General features: G+C 33.3%; 1 protein-coding gene across 2 annotated transcripts in view; it reads left to right on the top strand.

Moving 5' to 3' along the window:
* Window positions 1–16,958, top strand: part of LOC148623516 (serine/threonine-protein phosphatase 4 regulatory subunit 3B-like) — a 38,531-nt gene extending 21,573 nt beyond the window's left edge. For both annotated transcript variants that reach the window (XM_088565372.1, XM_088565371.1), the window contains exons 11-17: window positions 397–499; window positions 5,729–5,887; window positions 6,889–7,058; window positions 10,963–11,105; window positions 11,364–11,542; window positions 12,543–12,739; window positions 13,194–16,958. In XM_088565372.1, the coding sequence (XP_088421498.1) occupies window positions 397–499; window positions 5,729–5,887; window positions 6,889–7,058; window positions 10,963–11,105; window positions 11,364–11,542; window positions 12,543–12,739; window positions 13,194–13,289 (1,047 nt within the window). In that variant the 3' untranslated portion in view covers window positions 13,290–16,958. The remainder of the gene's footprint in view (window positions 1–396; window positions 500–5,728; window positions 5,888–6,888; window positions 7,059–10,962; window positions 11,106–11,363; window positions 11,543–12,542; window positions 12,740–13,193) is intronic.
* Window positions 16,959–22,377: the final 5,419 nt, after the last annotated feature.

The raw sequence follows: 22,377 nt of genomic DNA, 5'->3' as shown, positions 1-22,377 counted from the left end.
ATTCTTTTGTAAGTCAGAATTCTAGGATTCTCAACCAGTTAAGTTACTTAGAATCCTACCTGAGTTGCATCAGTTACATTCAAATTGCCATAGTAGCAATGACATCTTATTTCAATGAACTGATGACACCTTTGATGACTGTCATTGCCGAAAGTTGCCATTAAATACTAGCAAAGCAAATATCTCTTGTGTTGCTGTCTAAAAAAAATAGTTTTCTTCTGTTCCTTTTAAATTCCAGATTCCAGAAGTTAACTAGGAGCCTGCAGTTTTAGATTCATATTGGTCATTAGTCATCAAAAAAGGTCTTAGTGAATGGTCTTGGGTACAAATAAATTGTATGTAGTGGTTTTTTCTTGTTCTAAAAGAGCTTCAGATTTAAAACATACTTTATTTCAGAAAACTGAGAAGTCAGAATTTTTAGTGTTCTTCTACAAACACAGTATGCATGTGCTGACAGCTCCTTTGTATGCCAACACATCTGAAGGTCGTTTGTGTAAAGGTATGTCATTTTGTTATCCCAAGAAAAGAGCCAAGTCCAATCAGACAAAATGTATAATTTGTCCATCCATTTTCTGTTACTCAAAAATCTGTGTGGCAAATTCAATGAAACCTTGATGAATTGTTTCTTCTTACTGAAATTTCCATTTTAATTTTTGAAAATTTTGTGATTTGACGATTTAGATTTATGGGATTTTATTCATAAAAAGGAGGAATTTTTAGATGTCCGAACACAACTCAGTAGTGGTTGCACCTTTTTTCATGAAACTTAAGTGAATTTTTTCTTTTAATTGAAGAGAGCTGCCTTTAATTTTATTTTAATAGATTTTCCACTTTTGAGCCATGGGATGTTATTCATAAAAAAGATTTCTCTATTTGTGCAATAACCTCAGTTTTCACATTTAAGGGGAAATAGTTTCCAAAAGGAAATTGAAATTATTTCCACTGGCGAAAATTTGCTAGTGAAATTCTATATGTAAATTCTAGAAATAACCCAAGAAAATTAATTTTTGCTAGTGGAAACGTTTCTGAAATTCAACCCTCTGAACCTAACATTTTTTCTTGAATCTTGAAATCATTTATTTCTGTTAGTGAAAGCTTTATTTTTTTATTTTTATATATTTTGGATTTTACATTTTTGATAGATAGGACATAATTCATACAATTATGGGGTAATTTCCAGTATTTGCACTTGAAAATACTTCCACCAAATGCCATGACATAGTGAATCCTTTAATATAAACAAAGTTTCACCATTTTTGTCCGTCTGTCTGCCAGTACTATTTTCTAAGCAGCTTGCAGCATTGTTCTGAAACTTAGTGGTATGTTATATAACTACATAAAGATTTACATATGTTTGGACCAAGGCTCCAGAAACGATGAAAAAATGTCAGTCATTGACCAATAAATTTTGCAAACAACCAATGACCATTTTCCAGTATTGGACAAAAATTGTCAACCCTTACAAATTACTGTCTTGGTGGTTTTAGTAGTGTCTTAACATCCTGTCTACCTGTCTCCTAATTGTTTATTGGAAATTTATTGCAGTTACCTGTGATAAAGATTTACCTGTAACTGATTAGTTGTTGTATAATTATAGAGTACACTTAGGGACGTTTGTTTCTCTAAAACTCAAGTCAGAGTTTTAAATTAGTGTTAATTTTTTTTCTTGGTGAAATACGAATGTTATACCCACCCAACTAGGATGTGGTATATTCTGGTTGTTAACTGTGTACAGAGAATCACTGACCTAGATGTTAAATTCATATAGCACGGTGAACTTAATCTCATTGATCTCTGCCGACAATATAGACGTTGGTACCAGAGCTCTCAAGTCACTGACCTCCAATATTCTTTTGGGACCCCTGAAGATCTTATCAGGGGAGTCGAGGGGACTTGTGAAAATTCTTAATCCAATTTCTGAAATCAACACTAGTAATATGAGTCAGTTGTTGATTTGTCCAAGCTGTCGGCACAATAAAACAGTGGTTCAGCATGTGGTATTAACAATTGACAAATATAATGTGAAAGTCGTAAAATAGATATTTATTGTTTATAAATACTAATAATTGTCCTGTATTGACTTATAATTAATTGCAGTCTAAAAATAGACAACTATGTGCAAGGTTAGTCAAGGAATTATTTTTATATGTGAGTAAACAACATATTGTAATTTATTACTGACATATTTGCAGTCCTGATTAAAGACTTGTACATTGCAATTCTTTTGCACACATTATCTAGATGGTTTTGGACCTGTGAGTAGTTTCTTTTATTTCTGGAAAAGCCGTTCAATTATTGATACAACAATATTGATATTAATTGATATTAACAAAAAGAGTCACCAGACTGTTTTCACAAGTCCGCTTGTTGGAACAACAATCAATACGTTAAGAGTGTTTTATTTTTTAATTATTATAGTAATTATTAATTATTAAAAGTGCAAAATTAAAATATCGAAAGACTGCATTGTAACCTGATTAAAATATTTAGTCATATTGCTACATGATATCTACCACTCCTTGACTGTAGCTATAAATAAAAAATAACACATCAACAAATGATTAACATGTACAAAATTGTACTGAATTTTTAATGATGTGACTGAATTTTTACTGAATTTATATCCTAACTGGAGTGCTCCAAATTACCCAAGAAACAGAAACAGAATATACATCGTATCTTGCAATGAACCTTGTTATGCCTCATTGAATTTAAGAACTATTACAATAAACAAACGGTCTGTGTTAGCTAGGTGGAATCTGGGTGTTAAACACTGAATATGTGGGTGTAACACTGAGATTCACTCAGGTCAAACTAAACCATTCCACTCTGAGTAGTGTATTAAGGTACACATGTCTTCGCTAAGCCCCATTGCATTTATAAATGAATTGGAGTGACTCAGAGAATTTTCATACGTTGATTACCCGATTTTGAAAAAATTTTGAAAATTCTACAAACTCTGTCTTCTTCTTCCCACCGATCTTTCTGTGGTAATAAAAGCACACGGTGCTGAAACTATCAAGTATTATGAATAAGTTGGGGTTTGTAATTATTAGCTCACCTTGCCAAAGGCCATGTGAGCTATTTCCATCACTTGGCGTCCGGCATCCGTTGTCTTCATTAACAATTATTCACAGCTCTTCTCTGAAACTACTTGACTAGTCAGAACCAAACATGGTATGAATGTTCCTTGGGATACCCTGCATAGAACTGGTGTGGGGATTTTTGATCTGTTGAAAAACATTGCTGTTGTTACTAAAAATAGAACATAGGCGTCAGACATTAATTTTTTGCATATATCTCCAAAAACATTAGGTTTTGCTACTTCCTGACATATGGTAAAAGTGTTCAGCATGATAAGATCTATCTATGGTCAAATATTTTTTTTCATCAGTGTAGACATGTTGGAGTTCTGGCCCTTTTTTGACATTTTTTTGTTATTTTTAATGTTATTTCTTCCAAAAATCTTCTCCTCAGACATTATTTGATCAATTGGAACCAAACTTGGTATTGAACTGATGTGGGGATTTTTGATCCAAAAAAAAAAAAAAAAACATGGATAAAAGTTGTCAGACAACTCCTTGTAAGAGTTATTGCCCTAGAAAGGTGAAAAAATACTTTTTTTTTTACTATTTCCAGTCAATATCTTGAAAACTATGATAGATTTTAAGACTTTCAATTGTTGAAATGATCCTTAGGACAAGTCCTACCAAAGACTTTTCGAGTCGAAATTGTTGGACAACTTCATGTTAAATTTATTGCTTTTGAAAGGCAAAATTTTACCAGGTGTGCGATTCAGGCTCCTGGGAGCCTCTTGTTTAATTTTCGATTAAATGCTTTTAATACAGAAGTTAAAAGCCATTTGAAACAATATATTTATGATTTTCTGTTATTTACCGACATGTTCATCACTCAGAACTTCTTGACTGTTTTTATCCCCCGCGATGCATTGCAAGGGGACATGGAAAAGCTGGGTGTCCGTCCACGTTTTCCTCATTTTTTTTGTTGTGCTTTTACCAAATAAGTTTGTTTTTTGTTATGTGGCCTTATTATGAAGAGTTACAGATTAAGTTCGACTTCGGTTACGGTTGAATGATTTATACAGAAGTTATGGCCATTGGACGCAGAAAATTTCAGTGAATTTACAGTTTCCCACACTTTTTTATGTTATGCTTTTACCAATTGATTTTATATTTTGTATGTAGTCATACACTGAAAAGTTACACTAAGTTAAAGTTCGACTTTGGTTAGGGTGGTATGATTTTTATGGAAGTTTTGGCCCTTGGACTTTGAAAATTTCAGTGAATTTACAGTTTTCCTCACTTTTTTTTTTTTTTTTCGCGGGGGACATGGGAACGCTGCTCTTTTATTCGATATGAAGAAAAAGTCAGAGAGATATGATGTTTTGTTAGACTTGTTTGTGATGAAATAACACAAAAATTCCAATTTTTATCTTTTAATGACTACAAAAAATGAGTTTTTTTTAATAAAGTTTATTCTCAATCTGAGCATGTTAAAGACTGTCAGAAACATCCAACTTCAAGCCTGAAGTCCAATGAAATAGCCGACCCACATGGCCTGTCAAAATTTCTGGGCCCTTGATGTGGACAAAACTTATAGAAATGACAGCTGTTGAACTTGAGCCTTTTTCAGCAGCTAAAAATGGTCTAATGCATTGAACACAACTTCTTGACTTGTAGGATTGTAATGAAATTTAGTGGATTATCATTTGGATGTGCATGCAACATACTGTTCGGAATTTATTTTTAGCACAAAAATGGTACAAATGATGGCTGCTGGTTTTAAGACGTTGGTCAGATGCTTTGTCCACATATTTTTCGGTTGTATATTTGTATTGTGCTGTCATTGTCGGTTTAGTCGTCCGTAGACACTTGGTCTTGAGTATTAGTTGTATTGTTTATGTGTGTTTAGGCATCATTGTGTGTCACTACAGTTGATTTAGAAAGCCCAGCCATTCTGATTACGTTAAAACAATATTTTCCCCTATACAGTATAGGAATGCCCTAGGCTTGATTGCACTTTGGATGATGAATTGTTTATTAGAGAAAAATATCCACTTGATTGGATGTTTGGCTGTCAACAGTGGCAGCCATTGGGATTTTAATCTTGAAAACCATGTAAATTGATAAAAAGGATGTGTTTAAAGTTTTGGAATTAAAACATTATTGATGAGAATATTTAAACAGGATGTAAAGTAACTGAAATCATTATTTTTTTATGACATGGAAACAAAGTTAGACATTGAAAAGTGCTGCTTCTATTTTTGCAAATTGTTTACTTGCTTTTCTATTTTATATGCAAGAAACCTGACAGTTTAATGTTGTAAGATTCCAATAGTATTCTTTGAAAAATATCATGCTTTGCTTCTTGATTACGTGTACCTGTTACCTGTCATATACATGACATAACACATAAAAATATTTAAAATAAATCATCTCATCTCAAGGTTTATTTTTTTAACATTTTATTGACATTGTTTTTTTTTTGTAGAATTAAAAAAAAAAAAAAGACATAGTATCTTAAGAAAGGGATGGTATATTTTGCTAAATATTGCTTCTTTACTATGGAGAACTAATTGTGCAAGTTAAACAAAATCACTTTCCCGGTATTTCATAAATATCTTGTAAGTGCTGTGAGAAATAGCTTATTGTAAAATAAATTGACACAAATTGTTTGCTGGTAATCATTTTTGCCAATTTTTTTCCAGATGATTTTCAATCAGCCCAGTTACAATCATTAATCCTTGAGTTGTTGACATTTTGCATTGAGCATCATACATTCCATATCAAGAACTATATCATAAGTAAAGATTTGTTGAGACGAGTGTTGTTACTTCTTAAATCTCGCCACAGATTCCTGGCACTATGTAAGTATAGATTTTGTTAATTAAAAAAAGAGGTTTTTAATATGGTAAGAAATTGTAATTCACTTGTTCTATAGCAATTATACCTGTACAAGTTAAATAGCTGAACAAGGAAGATTTAGATAGATTTTAAGGTTAATGCACCAAGGTGTAAGTGGGCCAAATTAAGGGTCAGGATAAACCTTGTATAAATTTGTGATGCCTATTATACCCCTGCAATCTGTCTGTCTGTGACCAAACTATTTTATGAACAGCTTGCAGCATTGTATGAAACTTTGTGGGATATAATTTAACCACATGGATATGTGCATGCTTTCCATAATTTATGTTTGGACAAAATTTGTATTGATGGCTAGAAATGGTGGCTGTTGGAACTTGAGCCTTTTTCAGCATACCCAGGTCAAATGCATTGTCTGCAGCTTCTCATCAACAACTTGCAGGATAATTATGAAACTATATGGGATGTTTAATTACCATATTGGGATGTGGATATTGTCAGAAATTTATGTTCCAACAAAAATTGAAAAAAATGATGATTGTCGGAACTTACACATTTTTCAGCCAAACTGTCCACAACTCCTTAACAACTTGTAGGATTGTTATGAGTGTTAGATTACTATATGGAGTTGTGCATATTGTCAGGAATTAGTCATATTCTGTTATTGTGTTTGTCAATAAAAATAGTACTGATTGCTGTTTGCAGTTGGGTGTTTTTGTAATGACAGCTAATTGTGTGCGTAGTCTATCCACCATAAAAATTGTGTCCAAAATGAATTACGTGCAAATGCAAAGTTCTTACCACTATCCTTCTGGTCTGAATTTTGTACATTTAAAAGTTTAAATTCAAAGGTGTATCAAGTTAAAATGTTTTTACACTTAATTGATCTAAATGTTTAGGATTTTACCTAAGCCAGTCATAAAATGACAAAATGAAAGGGATGCCTTATGCTCTAGGCTTTTTTTTAGATTGTATGATAAATTTTTACTTTCTTAATTAACTTTAGGTGCTTTGAGGTTTATGAGAAAGATTGTTGGAATGAAGGATGACTTTTACTACAGATACATCATAAAGGGCAGTTTATTCAAACCAGTTATTGATGCATTCTTAGCTAATGGCAGTAGATACAACCTTTTTAATTCAGCCATCATCGAGTTGTTTGAATTTGTAAAAATGGTAGGTCAAAACTTGATAGCTGCTTATCTTTCAAAATAATTGACCATCCATATCCTAACAGTAATATGTATTATATTGTTCCATTCAATATCAGTTTTTAGCTCACCTGGCCATGCAAGCTATTGCCATTACTTGGTGTCCGTCGTCGTCGCCGTTAACAATTTTTCAAAACTCTTCTCTTTTAACACTACTTGACAAATTGGAACCAAACTTAGTATGAATGTTCCTTGGGGTATTCTGCATAGACCTGTTGTGGGGATTTTTGATCTGTCAAAAAACATGGCCACCATTCCTAAAAATAGAACATAGGGGTCAGACAGTAATTTTTCGCTTATATCTCCAAAACCGTTAGATTTAGCAAAATTATTTCAATTGCTGAAATGACCTTTATTATAAGGCCTACAAAAGTCTTCAGGGATCAAAGTTGTCAGTTGTTGAAAACTATAATAGATATAAAGAAACTTTCAATGGCTGAAATGATCCTTATGATAGTCCTACCAGAGTCTTCTTGAGTCAAAATTGTTGGACATCTCCTTGTTAAATTTGTTGCCCTTGAAAGACAAACTTTACAAGGTGAGCGATTCTGTCTCCTGGGAGCCTCTTGTCTGCAATAAGACATTATCATACCCAAACTCAACAAACGGATGGTATATTGGAATTACCATGTCGATCCATTGTTCTGTCTGTCCAACTTTTGTCACAGTTATATTTGCTCCCTAATGTTGAACTGATTTCAATTTTGGGAGTACCCTTATATAGATTAAAAAAAAAAAATATGTTATAAGCAATTTTGGGTGCTTTCAGATATCGACTTTCTGTTTCATGTGACTTAAACTATTTATGAGTTAGGGGACAGAAACAATTTTGTTCATGGTGTCTGTACAATAATTTTACTTTAACCCTTAAGCTGCTACATGCAACTACTGTCATTCTGATATTTTTATTGACGATTGCTATGCTATTGTCATTTTTGGAAATCAATTGTTTATGTTCGTTCCTAGACAAGGAGGGAATTCCAGAAATGGTAATAAAGGAAATAAATTATAATAGACGTTTTGATTGGTCTGATCTGGGGTATTTTCAAGATTCTCGGATGTTTTTATGAAGTACAAGGATAAAATCGAATATATCTATGTTAGATGAAAAATGTCTCAAAATGGCAGCCGCGATTTGAGTAAAGATTATGAAGTCGCAATTCTTTCAATGATAGCGAAGACAGTGATGCCAACTTTGAACATTTGGGACCAGAAAAGTTTAATCTTAATCGAAATATACTTTGTAATTTATACCTTTGTTATTTTTCTCCGAATTCTGATATTTCCCCTACAATCTCCGCAGTGGATGAGTGCAAAATGACAGTGACATTTACCAGTAAACAAAATCGAACTAAGACTGTGTGCCGCATGGAATTCCTTTGGATTCTCTAAAACTGTTTATTGATGAGGACATATAACTATCATTATACGAGAAACAAAATGATAAGCAGAAAAGAGGGCAGATGATTTTTTTTTTTTTTTTTTTTTTTTTTTTTTACATTTTCATAATAAACAAGTTTTTGACTTACCTGTGGCAAACCTTGATATTTACCTGGGACTTTAAACTTTTTAATATGTGAAGCATGTTTACCAAAGTTTTATGTTTAGAAGTGTTTAATTATTATGAAGCTCTATGTTGATGGAATTGTTCTAAATATTAAATCATCAAAACTTATATTGTCTCACATTTAATTGCACCTGGACAGGTAAATATTGCAGATGGCAACAAACTAATGTGAAAATATGACACTCTAGAATCCAACAGTACTTTTTCTTATAACTTTTATTTGTCTAAGATCAATTATAAAGATATGCTTATTCAAACAGTAAGCACAATTAGTCATTTTTCAATTTTTTATTCAGCATTACACAATAAAACAATAGAAAATAGCATAGCAGCTTAAGGGTTAAGGGAAATAATCTCTTTTAAATTGTGTCATAGATGGCCATACCACCAAAGCAAGACTAGTATTGATTTTGGGGGTATTTGCTTGGACCATTAAACAATGAGGGGCTAGAAACAAGCATTTTCAGGATGTTAGGACAATAACTTGACTATAAATTAGTGGAAGTTTTAAAATTGTGGTACAAGGTGCCATACCACAAAGAAACAAGCCTTTACTTGATGTATAGATTATGAATAGAAATTATGAATGAAATTGTGCCAAAGGTGCCATACCCTTGACAGAAGGCTGCGATTGATTTGGGGAGTTATGCTTATTGAGCAAAAATGGGCCAATGCAATTCTGATCAAATTCTTGTCTTCTGTCAAATGTCTAACCTCAGTCAAAATTCAAAGCTGTATTTTACTTGAATGGTGTATCCATACTGTTCAGGTATTGGCCTCTGGTGGGATCAAGCTGTTTTACTAGAATTTATATGACCACTAAAATCTTTTTGTTGTGTTTGTCTAACAGTTTTTATACATTAAAAAAAATTTCCTATTGATTTAGTCATGGGACTATTTTTATGGGATATTTTTTTTCATGTGACACTCTGTAACACAATCATGGTGTAAAGTGTATGATGGACTTTTGGTGCAGCTGTTTATTTGGTACTTGCTGTGTGTTTATGTAATCTTTAACTCAAAAAGTATCAAGTTAGTGATTTATACACATATTGAAGATGTGCATCTTCTGTCTTAGGCAGATATTGAAGATATTTATGTTCTGACAAATATATGAAGGTGAACCTCGGGCAGGTCCAGAAATGCATGGGTCATGTTCAATCAGATTTCAGGTATCTGTAGTGTTTTCCAAGATACAGGTATATAATTCAAATGTGTTTGTTAAGCTTCCTTAAAGCAGAGCTTCTTTCAACTAATTGAATTTCAGTTGGGTGCAATATTGTGTCCAAAACAGCTTTGTGTCCATAATGAAGTGTTAGTCCCTATTTTAGTGTGTCAAAACTAATATTGTGTCCAAATTTGCCCTAAATGAACCATTTTCAGTATGATGTGATCATAACATGCTGCTCTGGTCAAAGCTCTTCATTAATTATTTCTAGGTGTTGCAGTGCTAACCATTTAGGAATTAAGGCCTAAGAATAGGTCAGAAATACCTATGCTGTTGTATAAATTGTCGCCCTATGTGATTGCTCTGTCTGTGCATCAGTCCGTCCGTCCATCTGTCCTTGCTGTGACTTTTTTGTCTTTCAATGTAGGCTTTTGATATTTTTCATGCGGGTAGATCACCTAAAGATGATGTGTCACGTACCATGGATAGTGGCCTATGGCCTTGAACTTTGACCTAAGGTCAAATTCCTGTTTTTGGGTGACAAAATCGTGTACAGGCTGTAACTATTTTGTCTTTTGATGTAGGCATTTGATATTTGGCATGTGGGTAGATCACATAAAGATAATGTGTTGTGTACCATGGAAAGTGGCCTATGACATTGAAATTGACCTCAAGGTCAAATTTCTGTTTTTTTTCAGTGACAGACTCCATGTCCAGGCTGTAACTTTTTTGTGTTACGATGTAGGCTTTTGATATTTGGCATGTTGGTTGATCACATGAAGACGATGTGTTGTGTACCATAGTTGGGGACTGGACCTTAACTTGATTTTTGCACAACTGTTTGTGTCTTGACTGTAATGAGTTTTGCAGGATTAATTGAATTTGTTAAGCAATGCTGACTTTTACCTCAAAGGGGCCCCCAGAGATGGATTCCATCTCAATGATATCTAGTTCTTGCTTGTACTAGGTTTGACCTGTGGAGTTATGTCAAGCTGTGCCCTGCGAAGCATTTTGGTAAATGAATGCATATTTTGAAGATAAGTGTATTTAAGCATGCAAGGTTAATGAGGTACCGACATTTAATTGGTCTTGTTCATTTCTTCTATTTAATGAAAATATGGTCTTGTGTTGTAGGAGGATATCAAGTCTCTCTGTGCCCATATAGTTGAAACGCATATAAAGGATTTAGAAAATATAACTTATGTCAACACTTTTAAGTCTCTACGAAATAGTTATGAACAACAACAAAACAGCCTCAAGGACAAAGTATTTGATAGGTAAGTAATATAATTCAGTCTGGTTGCAGTCACATTAGGCAATAAAATTCAATGTATTGGTTAAAAAATGTTTCTTTATTGGAATCTGTTGCTAATGTAAACATGTAAACATTCATACTGTTTACATCATTATACAATGTTTGATTGGCATTGATAGAATATTTATCCTATCCTGGAATTAGAATTATTTACAAATTTTATTTATAGGATTTGGAAGATGTCACATAATATTGCTTCATGTATAAATTTATATTTTAGTACTACATCGCTTTTAAGAAACCACCGATACAGACGAGATGCCAGAACATTAGAGGAGGAAGAAGAAATGTGGTTTGAAGAAGATGAACCGGAAGATCTTGATCCGGTGTCTGATGTACTTCGCTCAAGCCTAGACTCAGACTTTGAACAAATCAATCGATTCATTGGAAGTAGAAAAGGTAACTAATTATTTTATTTTTACTCCTTGCAAACAAAAGTTAAGTCCAAAATTAAACTTTGTTTGCTTCAAACAAAAATTTAACTCTTTGGATTCTTTGTTATGCTATATGTGGTGTATGTCAATTTATTTTGAGATTCCTTACTATGTTAAATCTTCGGATGGTTAGGATTGATTTTGGGGTTTGTGCTTTTGGTGGTGGTGGGGGTGGGGACTGCGATTCTGGTCAGTTTCTTTCCTGTGTCAAATACTTGAGTACCAGTCCATATAAAATTAAGACACTGTCCATATTAAAGTGATTCATGGTAAAGAAAACCCATCGAACAAACAATGTTCTTTCAATCTGCATATGCTATATTTTTACATAACAGTTGTCCTTTCCATATTCAGATCTGTAAAATCATACATTTATCCACCAAATTAAACAAAATCAAGAACAACAACTCTTGTAAAGTGCTAATTTCATGTACAATCTATATAGATTTTATCTCAAAGGTGCAATGCCTAAATGAAAAACTATGACTGGTTATGTGGTCTTTAACTAATTCTGAATAAGAAATAAAAGTAAATTCGTTGGGTTTTGACATGCATGAATCACCTTCTGTCTGATTTTTATAAAGACTGCTACTTCAATGCAAACAACATTCAGAGCTTGAATGGTGTGTCTATACTTGCCCCAGTTGATCAAGGTTCAACCTCTACAGTTGGATCAAACTGTACCCTGCAATGCATTTTTTTTTTCTTTTTGCGATTTGGAATTTGTCAAATGTTGACTATCAGGGAACAGGTGCACAATGTCCTCATATACTCTTGACTTGTGGAACAGATTTTCAGGTAAATATTTGCATAATAGACACTAAAGTTATAACTGAGAAGTGCAATTGAGTCCTGATATAATATGGGTTTATTAGGTGTGTCATGTAGACATTAAAAGGAGTGAAATTAACCATATTTTATGTATATTTAAATGGTTCTGTATTTAATGTTCTGGTATTTTGTAGTGAAAGACCAATCTAGGGAATCACCTCCTCGATTATTCAACAGATCAACATGCATCAATATAAACCTTAGAACCAATAGTCCTGTAAATAGTCCAACCAATAGTCCAGTGTCTTCTCCTACTGGTAGTCCAACTTTACCTTGTCCAACACCCAACTCTTCACCAAATACTTCGGAAAAAGCTTTAGCTGGCAAAAGGGTATGTTTTCAATTTAGTTTTCATTGATTTATTCCTAGGTAAAAAAACATTCAGTTTTACAATTGTATATAGCGTAAACAGTATATCTTGTGATAGTTTCATTTTACCTTCCATAGTTTGGGGTATACTGTAATTGTACTTTGAATATTTTCGCTATTGATGATTTTCGTTCAATTTTCTATTGTTTAAGTCAACATACCATATTCTAAATGCTGCATATGCATGTTATATCAAGTACTTATTTTTGCCTTGAATTACTGATTTTGAAACTAGAAAATTGATTAACTGCAAAAATAAGTACAGAAGTCAGTCTTTCTGTCTGTCCAGTTATCTTTTGAGCACAACTAAACTACTGATTAGATTTTAATGAAATTGATAAGAAGTTTAGCCATGATTTGTTGATGAAAGAAGATTCTTATTCATTTTTCCATATAGTAAATTGTTATGTTTATAGGCAGGATTGATTGGTTTGGTAGACTACCCAGATGAAGACTCAGATGAGGAGGAAGAAGACACACCAACAGCTAAACGACCACGATTAGCAACGTAGTGATATACTATAGTGATAGAAACTTCTACGTCTTAGCTAGCCGAGACTTTGTCTCTGAGAATGGTGCTAGATTACCTGTGATGATTGAAAGGGTCAAGAGGAAGAGCCTACAGTTGGCTATAGACTGTGTCTTAATGGACCCTTGATGGGTGAATGCGGCTGGGATCATCATTTCATGTTGTTATGATGTTGCCTTCGTGATCTCAATATTACAAGGATTCCTCGAGTAGGAATGTTTTTACAGAATCTGGATGAAATCAAAATCTGATGAGTGTGACAGTCAAATGTTATATTTATTTATCAATGTATCCGTCCTCTAGAGAATCTTCTATTTTCTTTATTTCATGGCAGGTTACACAAGAAATTACTACTGCCCTAATTGTGAATCATTTCCACTTAATAAGGCTAAAGTAGGCTTTTGTAAAATGCAGTACTATCTTCTTCTTTTTTATTGTATTCAGCATGAAATGCCTATTACCTTTGATTCAAACCAGCCATGTGTAAAACATTGATAACAAGAAAATCGTTATAAAAAATCTATTCTGATAATTTTTTAATTACAAAGAATCTATTAGAATGTGCCATTTTAATATATGACTGTTGAAGAATCTAAATTTGTTAATTAGTTGCCAAAATATGCCTTTTCGTAAAACTTTGCATACTTTTTTATTTAATTTCTTATCAATAATTACTAGAATTAAATTCTTGGACCACTTTCATCCTGGTTAGTAACTCATTTAATCACAATCCAAATTGAGAGATCTCTAAGTCATACATGTTCCAACTGTTCAGATTTCACCCTTTGCGGTCATATCAGGTTGTTCTCAGTGGAGCATTTAACTTGTTCTGGATGGTTTAAAGATTGCATTTTGGTATCTGATATGTTGTTTAATGTCAAAATATTTGTCTTTGGTGAATTAAGTTAGGTGCATATTAATAGAATGTCATTTGGAAAATCTAGTGGTATTGTATTGCTAAAAGTGTATAAGTTAACTTGTTTTTTGTTTTGTTTTTTTTTCTCTTTTAAACAGAAAATGATAAATTAAGTACTAAACATAGTGTGACATAAAGATGTCAAACCACAGTTCAAAATGTAATAGTGAGAACAATAGCCTGTAATGTTTGACACATTAAAGTTGGTGGTTTCATTAAAATCCATTTAACATTCCCATATCTGATTTTCAATGTGTTTTACAATTTGAAAATGTTCTGTTTTTTCTGATTGAACCACCTAAGACAATGATATGCTCTGCATCTATTTATATATAGAAAATTTTTTTAAGCAATAAGGTTATCAAATTTATATTTTTTATTTCCTTTAGTAAGTGGAGATTGTGCAATAGTGATAGTGAGTTAAACTTCCAGTTTATCCAAACATGTTTTAACTGTATTAATAATTACAGCTAATTGAAATAGACCAGTTCCAATTTCAATACTATTTTATGTAGGCTAGTGGGTAATTTAAATAGCTCCCTAGGTAGAAATCTGCCTTACATTATACCAGTGTCCTACCTAACTACTTCAGAACACCTGTGTGATCTTTTAGTCACACAATTTGTATTGGAATTGGAACTGGTCCTTTTCAACTAGCTATAAACATTTTGTATATTTAAACAAATCAAATTTCACTAAATGAATACTAATCCAGTTTGAATTTACGTTTTTGGTTAGTTTATAATTGTATCTTATCAAACTGACAATAATGGTATTTTATAGTTGTCTGAAACTAATATTATGGCCTTGTCATCATCCAAAGACACTATGTTTTCTTGCAATTGGAACTACACAGCCATTTCCGCTATATTAAAAAATAACCTTGGGAACAGAAAGGAGAATTTCTTGAAAAATTAGCCAGATTTGTAGTCATACGCAACTCAAAGTAGTTACATCCACCAGGTGGCGCTAAAAAATTTTGTTAAATATCACTAGAAATAAAGAATAAAAACCCATGTCAAAAATTTTGGTGCTAGGGAAAAAAGTAAAGGTAAAAATTTTGACCAGTCAAATTCCGGACTGATTCTTCCGCCTAGTGCCTCCATGGTTTTTTTTGTATAACTAGAAAGGCTGTGGAGTTGCAATTGCATTTTCATGCAATAATTTTAGTAGTAGTATGTTGATCTTGACAAGTCTCCACAACACAAAAGGAAGGTGCGTTGATTTTTAGGGATTGCGTCAACCTTTCAGGATTTAAGTGCAAAAAAGAGATTTTTTTTTTTTTTTTTTTTTAAATATTTGTATAACCCAGGAATTAATGGCTGAAATTATTCTACTGAGATCAGGCTGAGACTAATTTTAAGGCCTGTGACCTGTATCTTGTTTTGGAATTTGGGCTAAAAGGACCAAAACCAACATTATGAAACTACTGTACAACATGAGTATATGTATATGGGTCTCTTATGAAGTTGTACCACAAGGTTTCATACCATTTAAATCAAACTGGTATTGACCACGGGGATGATGATCATTTCCATGCAGGAATTCAGGGTCTCCAAACAAAATTGTTTTTCTCCAGGCAATTACCCTTGCCATTAAAAAATTTGAGGCCAGAAGTTGTCAGAAATAAGTATTTTCTGCAACTTTGTCTAGATATTTTTTTCTGTCTCAATGTCTATATGCTAATTTTGAAGTTGACCACTTTCATTCTGATTAATATTGTTTGCCGTGTCAGACATTTAATCACAACTATATAAAATTTGAATGTCCAAAGTTGTTGACATTGTTTAGGGGTCATAGCAAGCTATTGTATTGTCCTAGCAAGCTATTGTATTGTCCTAGCAGATACACTATCACCATATGAATCCTTGATTATTGATAAATAAGAAATATTTTTTTTTTTTAGAATAAGGTGTTCATTGAATGTGTGAGTGAGTAATGTGCCCCTTTCATACAATACCATTCAACTACTTTTTTTAGCTTAGGTTTGTATGCATCTATTAAATTGAGAATATGAGATAAGAAGGATTTTTATAATATTTTTGGAGTCATCATATCTTTTTTTATAAATTAATCAAACTGATTATGAAATGAAATCATGTTATAACTTTCTAATCCCCGTTACTCCACAAAATGACCAACTACTTTTCAGACAGGTAGGAAAACATGAATAAGAGAATACTGTGAGATGATTATACAATTGTAAGATGTAATAGGTTGCTCATACTTTATACTAGGTATTGTAAACTCTGGTTGTAAATTTTAATCATTTGAACTTGTTCCATGACAGGAATTTTTTTGATGTAAAAAAAGTTATATTTTAATCAAAATGGTGAAACTACAGTAACAAATAAATTTATAGTAATTTCTTAATTTATGGTAAACGATGTTAACTATAACATAACTGGTGAAGGTTGGATAAGATACAAAGTGAAGTGAGAAAATAGATCTTATAGAACACTTATTATGTTAGAGCATTTGAATGTTTTGATAAGCAGTTCATCAATTTAACTCCAGAATCTGAGAGCAGCTGGTCTAATCTGTAATGTGTATGTGTGTAGTATTGAGCGAGGGCAGCAAGGAAGGAAAACCATGGCATGGAATGGTGCATGTTCTTTTAATTGTAAATACCATACATCTCTCCATTTTGTCAGCATTTTATCAAATGAAATTTTTATCATAATGTGAGACATAATGACTATAAAAGAAAAAAAAATAAATGCAAGGTAAATTAAAGTTTTTGTCTTTTATTAGCTTGCTTGAACCAAAGGTCCATGTGTACCGTATATCTGTCATCACTTTGTGTCTGTCGCTATCATTAACATTTCTATAAAAAAAAAAATTCATCTCGTGAATCACTCCGACTGAGTTGATTTTAACCAAGTTCGATCATCTGATATCAGCATTATTAGGGTGTCGTGTTGTTCTTGCTGGTCCGTCTGTTTAAAGAACATAGAGATAACCCCCGTTATTTTGAGATGTATTTCGATTAGAGACTTACCTACTGCTTAAAGTATTCTTTAAATGTGTGTATGAAGTGGTATATGTTGGGCTACTCCCTGTTAGATTTATTACCCTTAAGAGGCAAAAATATTGTTATAGCAGTTTTTATACGACCACATTTTTCGGTTGCACAATGGTACATGTGTCCCCTGTCGTTGGCATTTGTGAAATCTCGCATATCTATGATAACTGGAGTAAAACTTGCCAGATCATTTTGGTCTCGCGAGCTGTTAAGTATCAAAGTACTTAAGCACTGAGTCATTGAAGCCTTCATAGTTTGTTCTGTTTCTTACTGCACAATCACATTCCTAATCATAAAAAAGGATTATAATATTTTAAACTAGGGAAAACAATATTTTTTAACCATTCTTTCTCTTAGAATTTTTTTTCAGACCGTTTACTAGCTGAGCAGCCATGGCTTAGAGTTGATTTGACAATACACATCTAAAAATATACATGTGAATTCACTCTTCCATGTTTTTTTTTCCTTTTTATATCGCTTCACAAAATAGCTTTTGTTCTTATGGAATTGAAGCAAATATTTATACAGCTCCAAGTTCTCCCTTAGGCATACATGGACAAAGACTCTTTAGTTAAACCACTGTTGAATCCTGTGTTCCTGTGTCAAAGCATGTAAATTTGCCATTTTTGCTGTCTAATTACTTTCAAAATGAATTATGACGATACAATCAGACCAAAGCATCAACATAGTAGTTCACCCAAAACAAAGGTTCTTTCACCTCTACTAAATAGAGTTACTGAGTCATAAAATGGAGCAGTCCTGAAAGACGCAAAAAGGGTATTCAAGACTGATAGAAACCATCTGTATTTTCATGTCATTCAAACTACTTGTATCTTTCAGTACTAATGGACCCCATATATGTGTTTAATGGCTAAATCAGGTAACTAGCAAGTCCCATCCCTATTAAATGCAATGCTGTCAAAATATTCTAAATAAACAGAAACTGAATTTTTGATAAATAACATTTTTACTATCTAAGCTTAGACAAAAACAAGTACGTTACACAGTTTTTCAACGTGTTGTTAATTGTAAATGTGTATATGTATTAAGATGACAAACAATGATATGAATACATCAATTGAAACTAGGTTTTTGTACTGTTTACAAGTAACACATTGTAAACAAGTCTTATCTTTCCAAAAAAGATTGCTAACGCAGTAAAATTTGTTCTTTTTACTTGTAATTTTCTACATTTCATTCTGGAAATGACTATGTCGGAAAAAGAATACATGTTACAAGTACTTGTTGGTACATACAATGTATGTATAACATGCAATACCTATACTTTACCTGTAGTTGCATAACTATAAACTGATTCAAAAAGTTCAAACCTTAAGTTAGTAACATGAATATAATCATACATTACACAACAAAAAGGGGTAAATTATCAGGACTGAGCTCACGATAGTTTCATACTTATTTATCATAAACTAACAGATTGACTGATTGATTGATTTATTGATTGATTGATTGATTGTTGGGGTTTAGACTCCCATCGAATACCACAGCAGGGTTCTTTAACGTGCGAGGAACGTGGCATCTTTCCCAACACGGTGCACCACTATGGTTTACGGTCAGGTTTTCCGTATTATAGCCTGACAACCCCAGCATGTAACATGCCAGGGGAACCCCATTCCACCACCTGGAGCACACATCCCAGTTGCTCTGTGGGCAAAGGGCCTAGCCCCGGCTAGGTTTCTGAGCACTATTTAGTCGCCTTTGACGACAAGCTTAGCGCTGCTGCAGGCCTATTCGTTTAACACCCGGACTAACAGAGTACAAAGAACATTTTACAAATATTGTACATCAATGATATAAAAAAAATTAAACAGGATTAATACAGAATATTTGACATGATGCTCGTCTGTTGAGATGCATGCGGGGTGACGCGAAAGTACTGTACGAACGGGTTGACTGGCAGAAAAAAGGGTTCATTCTCCCTTCAATATTAAAATTATAAAACTTTGTCTCTCAAATACTATTTTCAGCTATTTTAAGTCTACATCTAAAAATTGTCAGGCAAATTAAAGAATATATTTAGATTTGTCATGATGCTCAACTGGAGAAATCCAAGACGGCGGGATGACGCGAGGGTACTAGCGGGGCTACAGATACAGAAAAAAAATATCCATTGTTTCCCTCAAGATAATCAAAACTTGCTCGCAAATAATATCTGTACTGAAAGAATTGTGTCTTCATTAGGGGGTGATTTCGTGCAGTAACCTACCTAATTTAATCAAACTATTTCCCGTTTGGCGTCCCTTTCAGTTTCAGAAACTTTTCTTCTAAGGTCTAGTGAGATATTCATACGCATAAGATGGCCGGTGACTGTAACTTTTTTTTACCACGTGATCAACAGTCCGAAGAAACAAGTCAATAGTGCGTTAATATTACACGGATTCCTATAAATAAAATGGAATATGCGAAATTTCCCTTGCATGTTGTCTGATTTACTATCAATTTCATGGTTATTTTTACTCCTTTCCATTTCACGTTTCACTCTTTTCCATTCTCAATGGTATTGATCGCGGATGCATGTGAGTGCTACCGCAAATTATGATATTTAGCACGATTTTCATGTGATGCCTAGGTCATTTTCAGCCACTGTCGTGGCTTCATTGACAAAAATCATTAAGAGAATTTAGTTCTTGCAGCAATGTGTAAGCATGTTCCTTGTAACCTAGTTACCAGTAAAAATCTCCATCCTATCATTAATGTTTCATGATTAATAAACAGAAAGTGAAGAGGAGTGATTTTAAATCAAGTAAAATAGGCGTTAAAATTCAAATTGATAAAAGTCTAGTTATGGAAAATCTTTTGTTCATCATTGAAATTATTTTCTCAACTGGAATTGGTTCCATTAAGTTAGATTTCAGTGTATGATGAATACTCAGTGAAATTAGTGTTTGAATGTAAATGCACAGGTTTAAAGATTTGGGGAAAAGATGAAATGGATCAAAATGTTTAATGTGTGTGAAGTTGGATACTGTTTAACTTGATTACAATTTATATTTCAGAAATCAGTAGTAATGATTGACATTCAGTTTCTACATATTAGGAATAAATAGTTCTAAACGATATGGGAAATGTATGATTACAGTTTTATTTTACATCGCGTAATTTTTTAAATTGTTCATGCTACAATTCTCACTAAAATCAAAAACTTTCGTGCTTACAGCACTTTGGTTATGATTCATATGTCAATCTGTTCCCTTTGAAATTCCGTTTTAAAAATCTTTAACGGGCTTAGTTTATCTTTTTAGCTCACCTGGCTGTAGGCCGTATGAGCTATTGTCGTCACTGTGTCCGTCGCCACAGCCATGGTAAAAATGTGATAAACACACGACCAACTTTTCGTGCAACGAATAAATAGTCTGCTTCGATTAAAAAATATGAAGAAACTAGTCGTACTTGAATCGAAAAAAAATCACGGAAACTCCATTTTATCATTGTTTTACCACGGGCTGGCCATGTTTGTCGTTATTTAATCCCTCTCTATCGCTCGGGGTGAAACAATGTGGCATAAATTGCAAGCCCGTAGTAAAACTGTTCATATGAAGTTTCCGTGATTTATTTCTTAAATATTGCAAATATCTAAAAAAAAAAAAAAAAACAGTTTGGTTTAGCTAAACTCTGGCAGTGGATAAAATTGATCAACGTGATGGAATGGGCCTATGCCGAAATTATCAGAAAGATCGTGCTGTTGACGAATGAATGAGCTGCGGGTCCTGAAATGGATTTTCCCCCAATTTCCAATTTTGAAAATCTTCTCGTCTGAAACTACTGGATGGATTGAAATGAAACTAAGCACGAATGTTCCTTAACAATCTGCGTGTGGAGTTGTGATCTTGCAATAAACATGACCGCGTTACTAAAATAAACCACTTGGTCAAACTGCAGATTTTTGCATAACTCAAAAACAGTTGGGTCAAGCTAAAATCTGAATTAAGCTAAAATCTGGCGGGCGTAAAATTGATCAGTATAATGAGTTGGACCTATACCAAAATTTTCAGAAAGATCAGTAGACCAATGAATGAGTTATGGGTCCTGAAATGATTCCCCCCCTTGCGGAATTTTACATTTCGAACTTTGAAAATCTTCTCTGAAACTACTAGTAGGATGGATTGTAACTAAACATGGCATGTTTGTTAGGATATCCTTAACAAGCTGTGTGTGGAGATTTTTTATATGTCGAAACATGGCCACCATTAATAAAAATTGAGGATTTGTGGAAATAACTCAAAAACCAATGGTTCTTACCATATTTGCATGGGTAAAATTGATCAGCATGGTGAGACGGCCCTATGCCAAAATTTTCATAAAGATCTTTTGTTGGATATTGGAGTTATTGCCCGTGATGGGTAAACAATGACGGAGACATTTATTTTGTAATATGAAAACGGGGCAGATAAGATTCTCTCTATTGATTAAATGATTCGTGTGACAGTAGTACAGTAAGGTCAAAAGTCCAGCTTTAAAAAGCTTTTAAAAAAGACTATACTGACTATGCAAAAAAAAATCAGTTTTTATATTTGTGGACAGATTTTGAAAATAAAATTATTAGGGCCCCGCCAAGAAAAGTGGGGGCTGTAAAGTGTTGATCTTTAGATGTAGGTATTTGATATTTCCATGGGGGTAGATCACCTGAAGACGATGTTTTATGTACCATGGAGAGTGCCCTGTGATCTTGAACTTTGATCTCAAGGTCAAATTCCCGTGACAAACTTGTATCCAATCTGTTACTTTTTTGTCTTTTGATATGGGCTTTTGATATTTGGCATGTGAGTAGATTACTTAAAGACGATGTGCAGCGTACCATGGATACTGACCTATTAACTCAAACTTTGACCTCAAAGTCAAGTTCCTGTTTTTTTTGTTTTTTTATTTTGGTGACAAACTCGTGTCTGGAATATTTTTGATTTCATACGCCTTTCTCAACTGGTTAATATTTCTATTGAATATGAGTGCCGCGTTAAAAACTGAAAATTTTGAGTTGGTAAGCTTTTCCCAAATCCATTTCGTACATATGCTGAATTGCTAAGGCGAGGATCACAGAGATGGCTTCCAACTCAATGATTTCGAGTTTGGAGTTCTTAAGAAAATTCCTGCCTGCCTTTTTCAATCAGATTT

Source organism: Perna viridis, chromosome 2, assembly GCF_037379345.1.
Source record: "Perna viridis isolate PV_CMFRI_1.1 ecotype Kerala chromosome 2, ASM3737934v1, whole genome shotgun sequence".
NCBI lineage: Eukaryota > Metazoa > Mollusca > Bivalvia > Mytilida > Mytilidae > Perna > Perna viridis.
The sequence above is the reverse complement of the archived record's forward strand: the minus strand, read 5'-3'. Positions and strand labels throughout refer to the sequence as shown.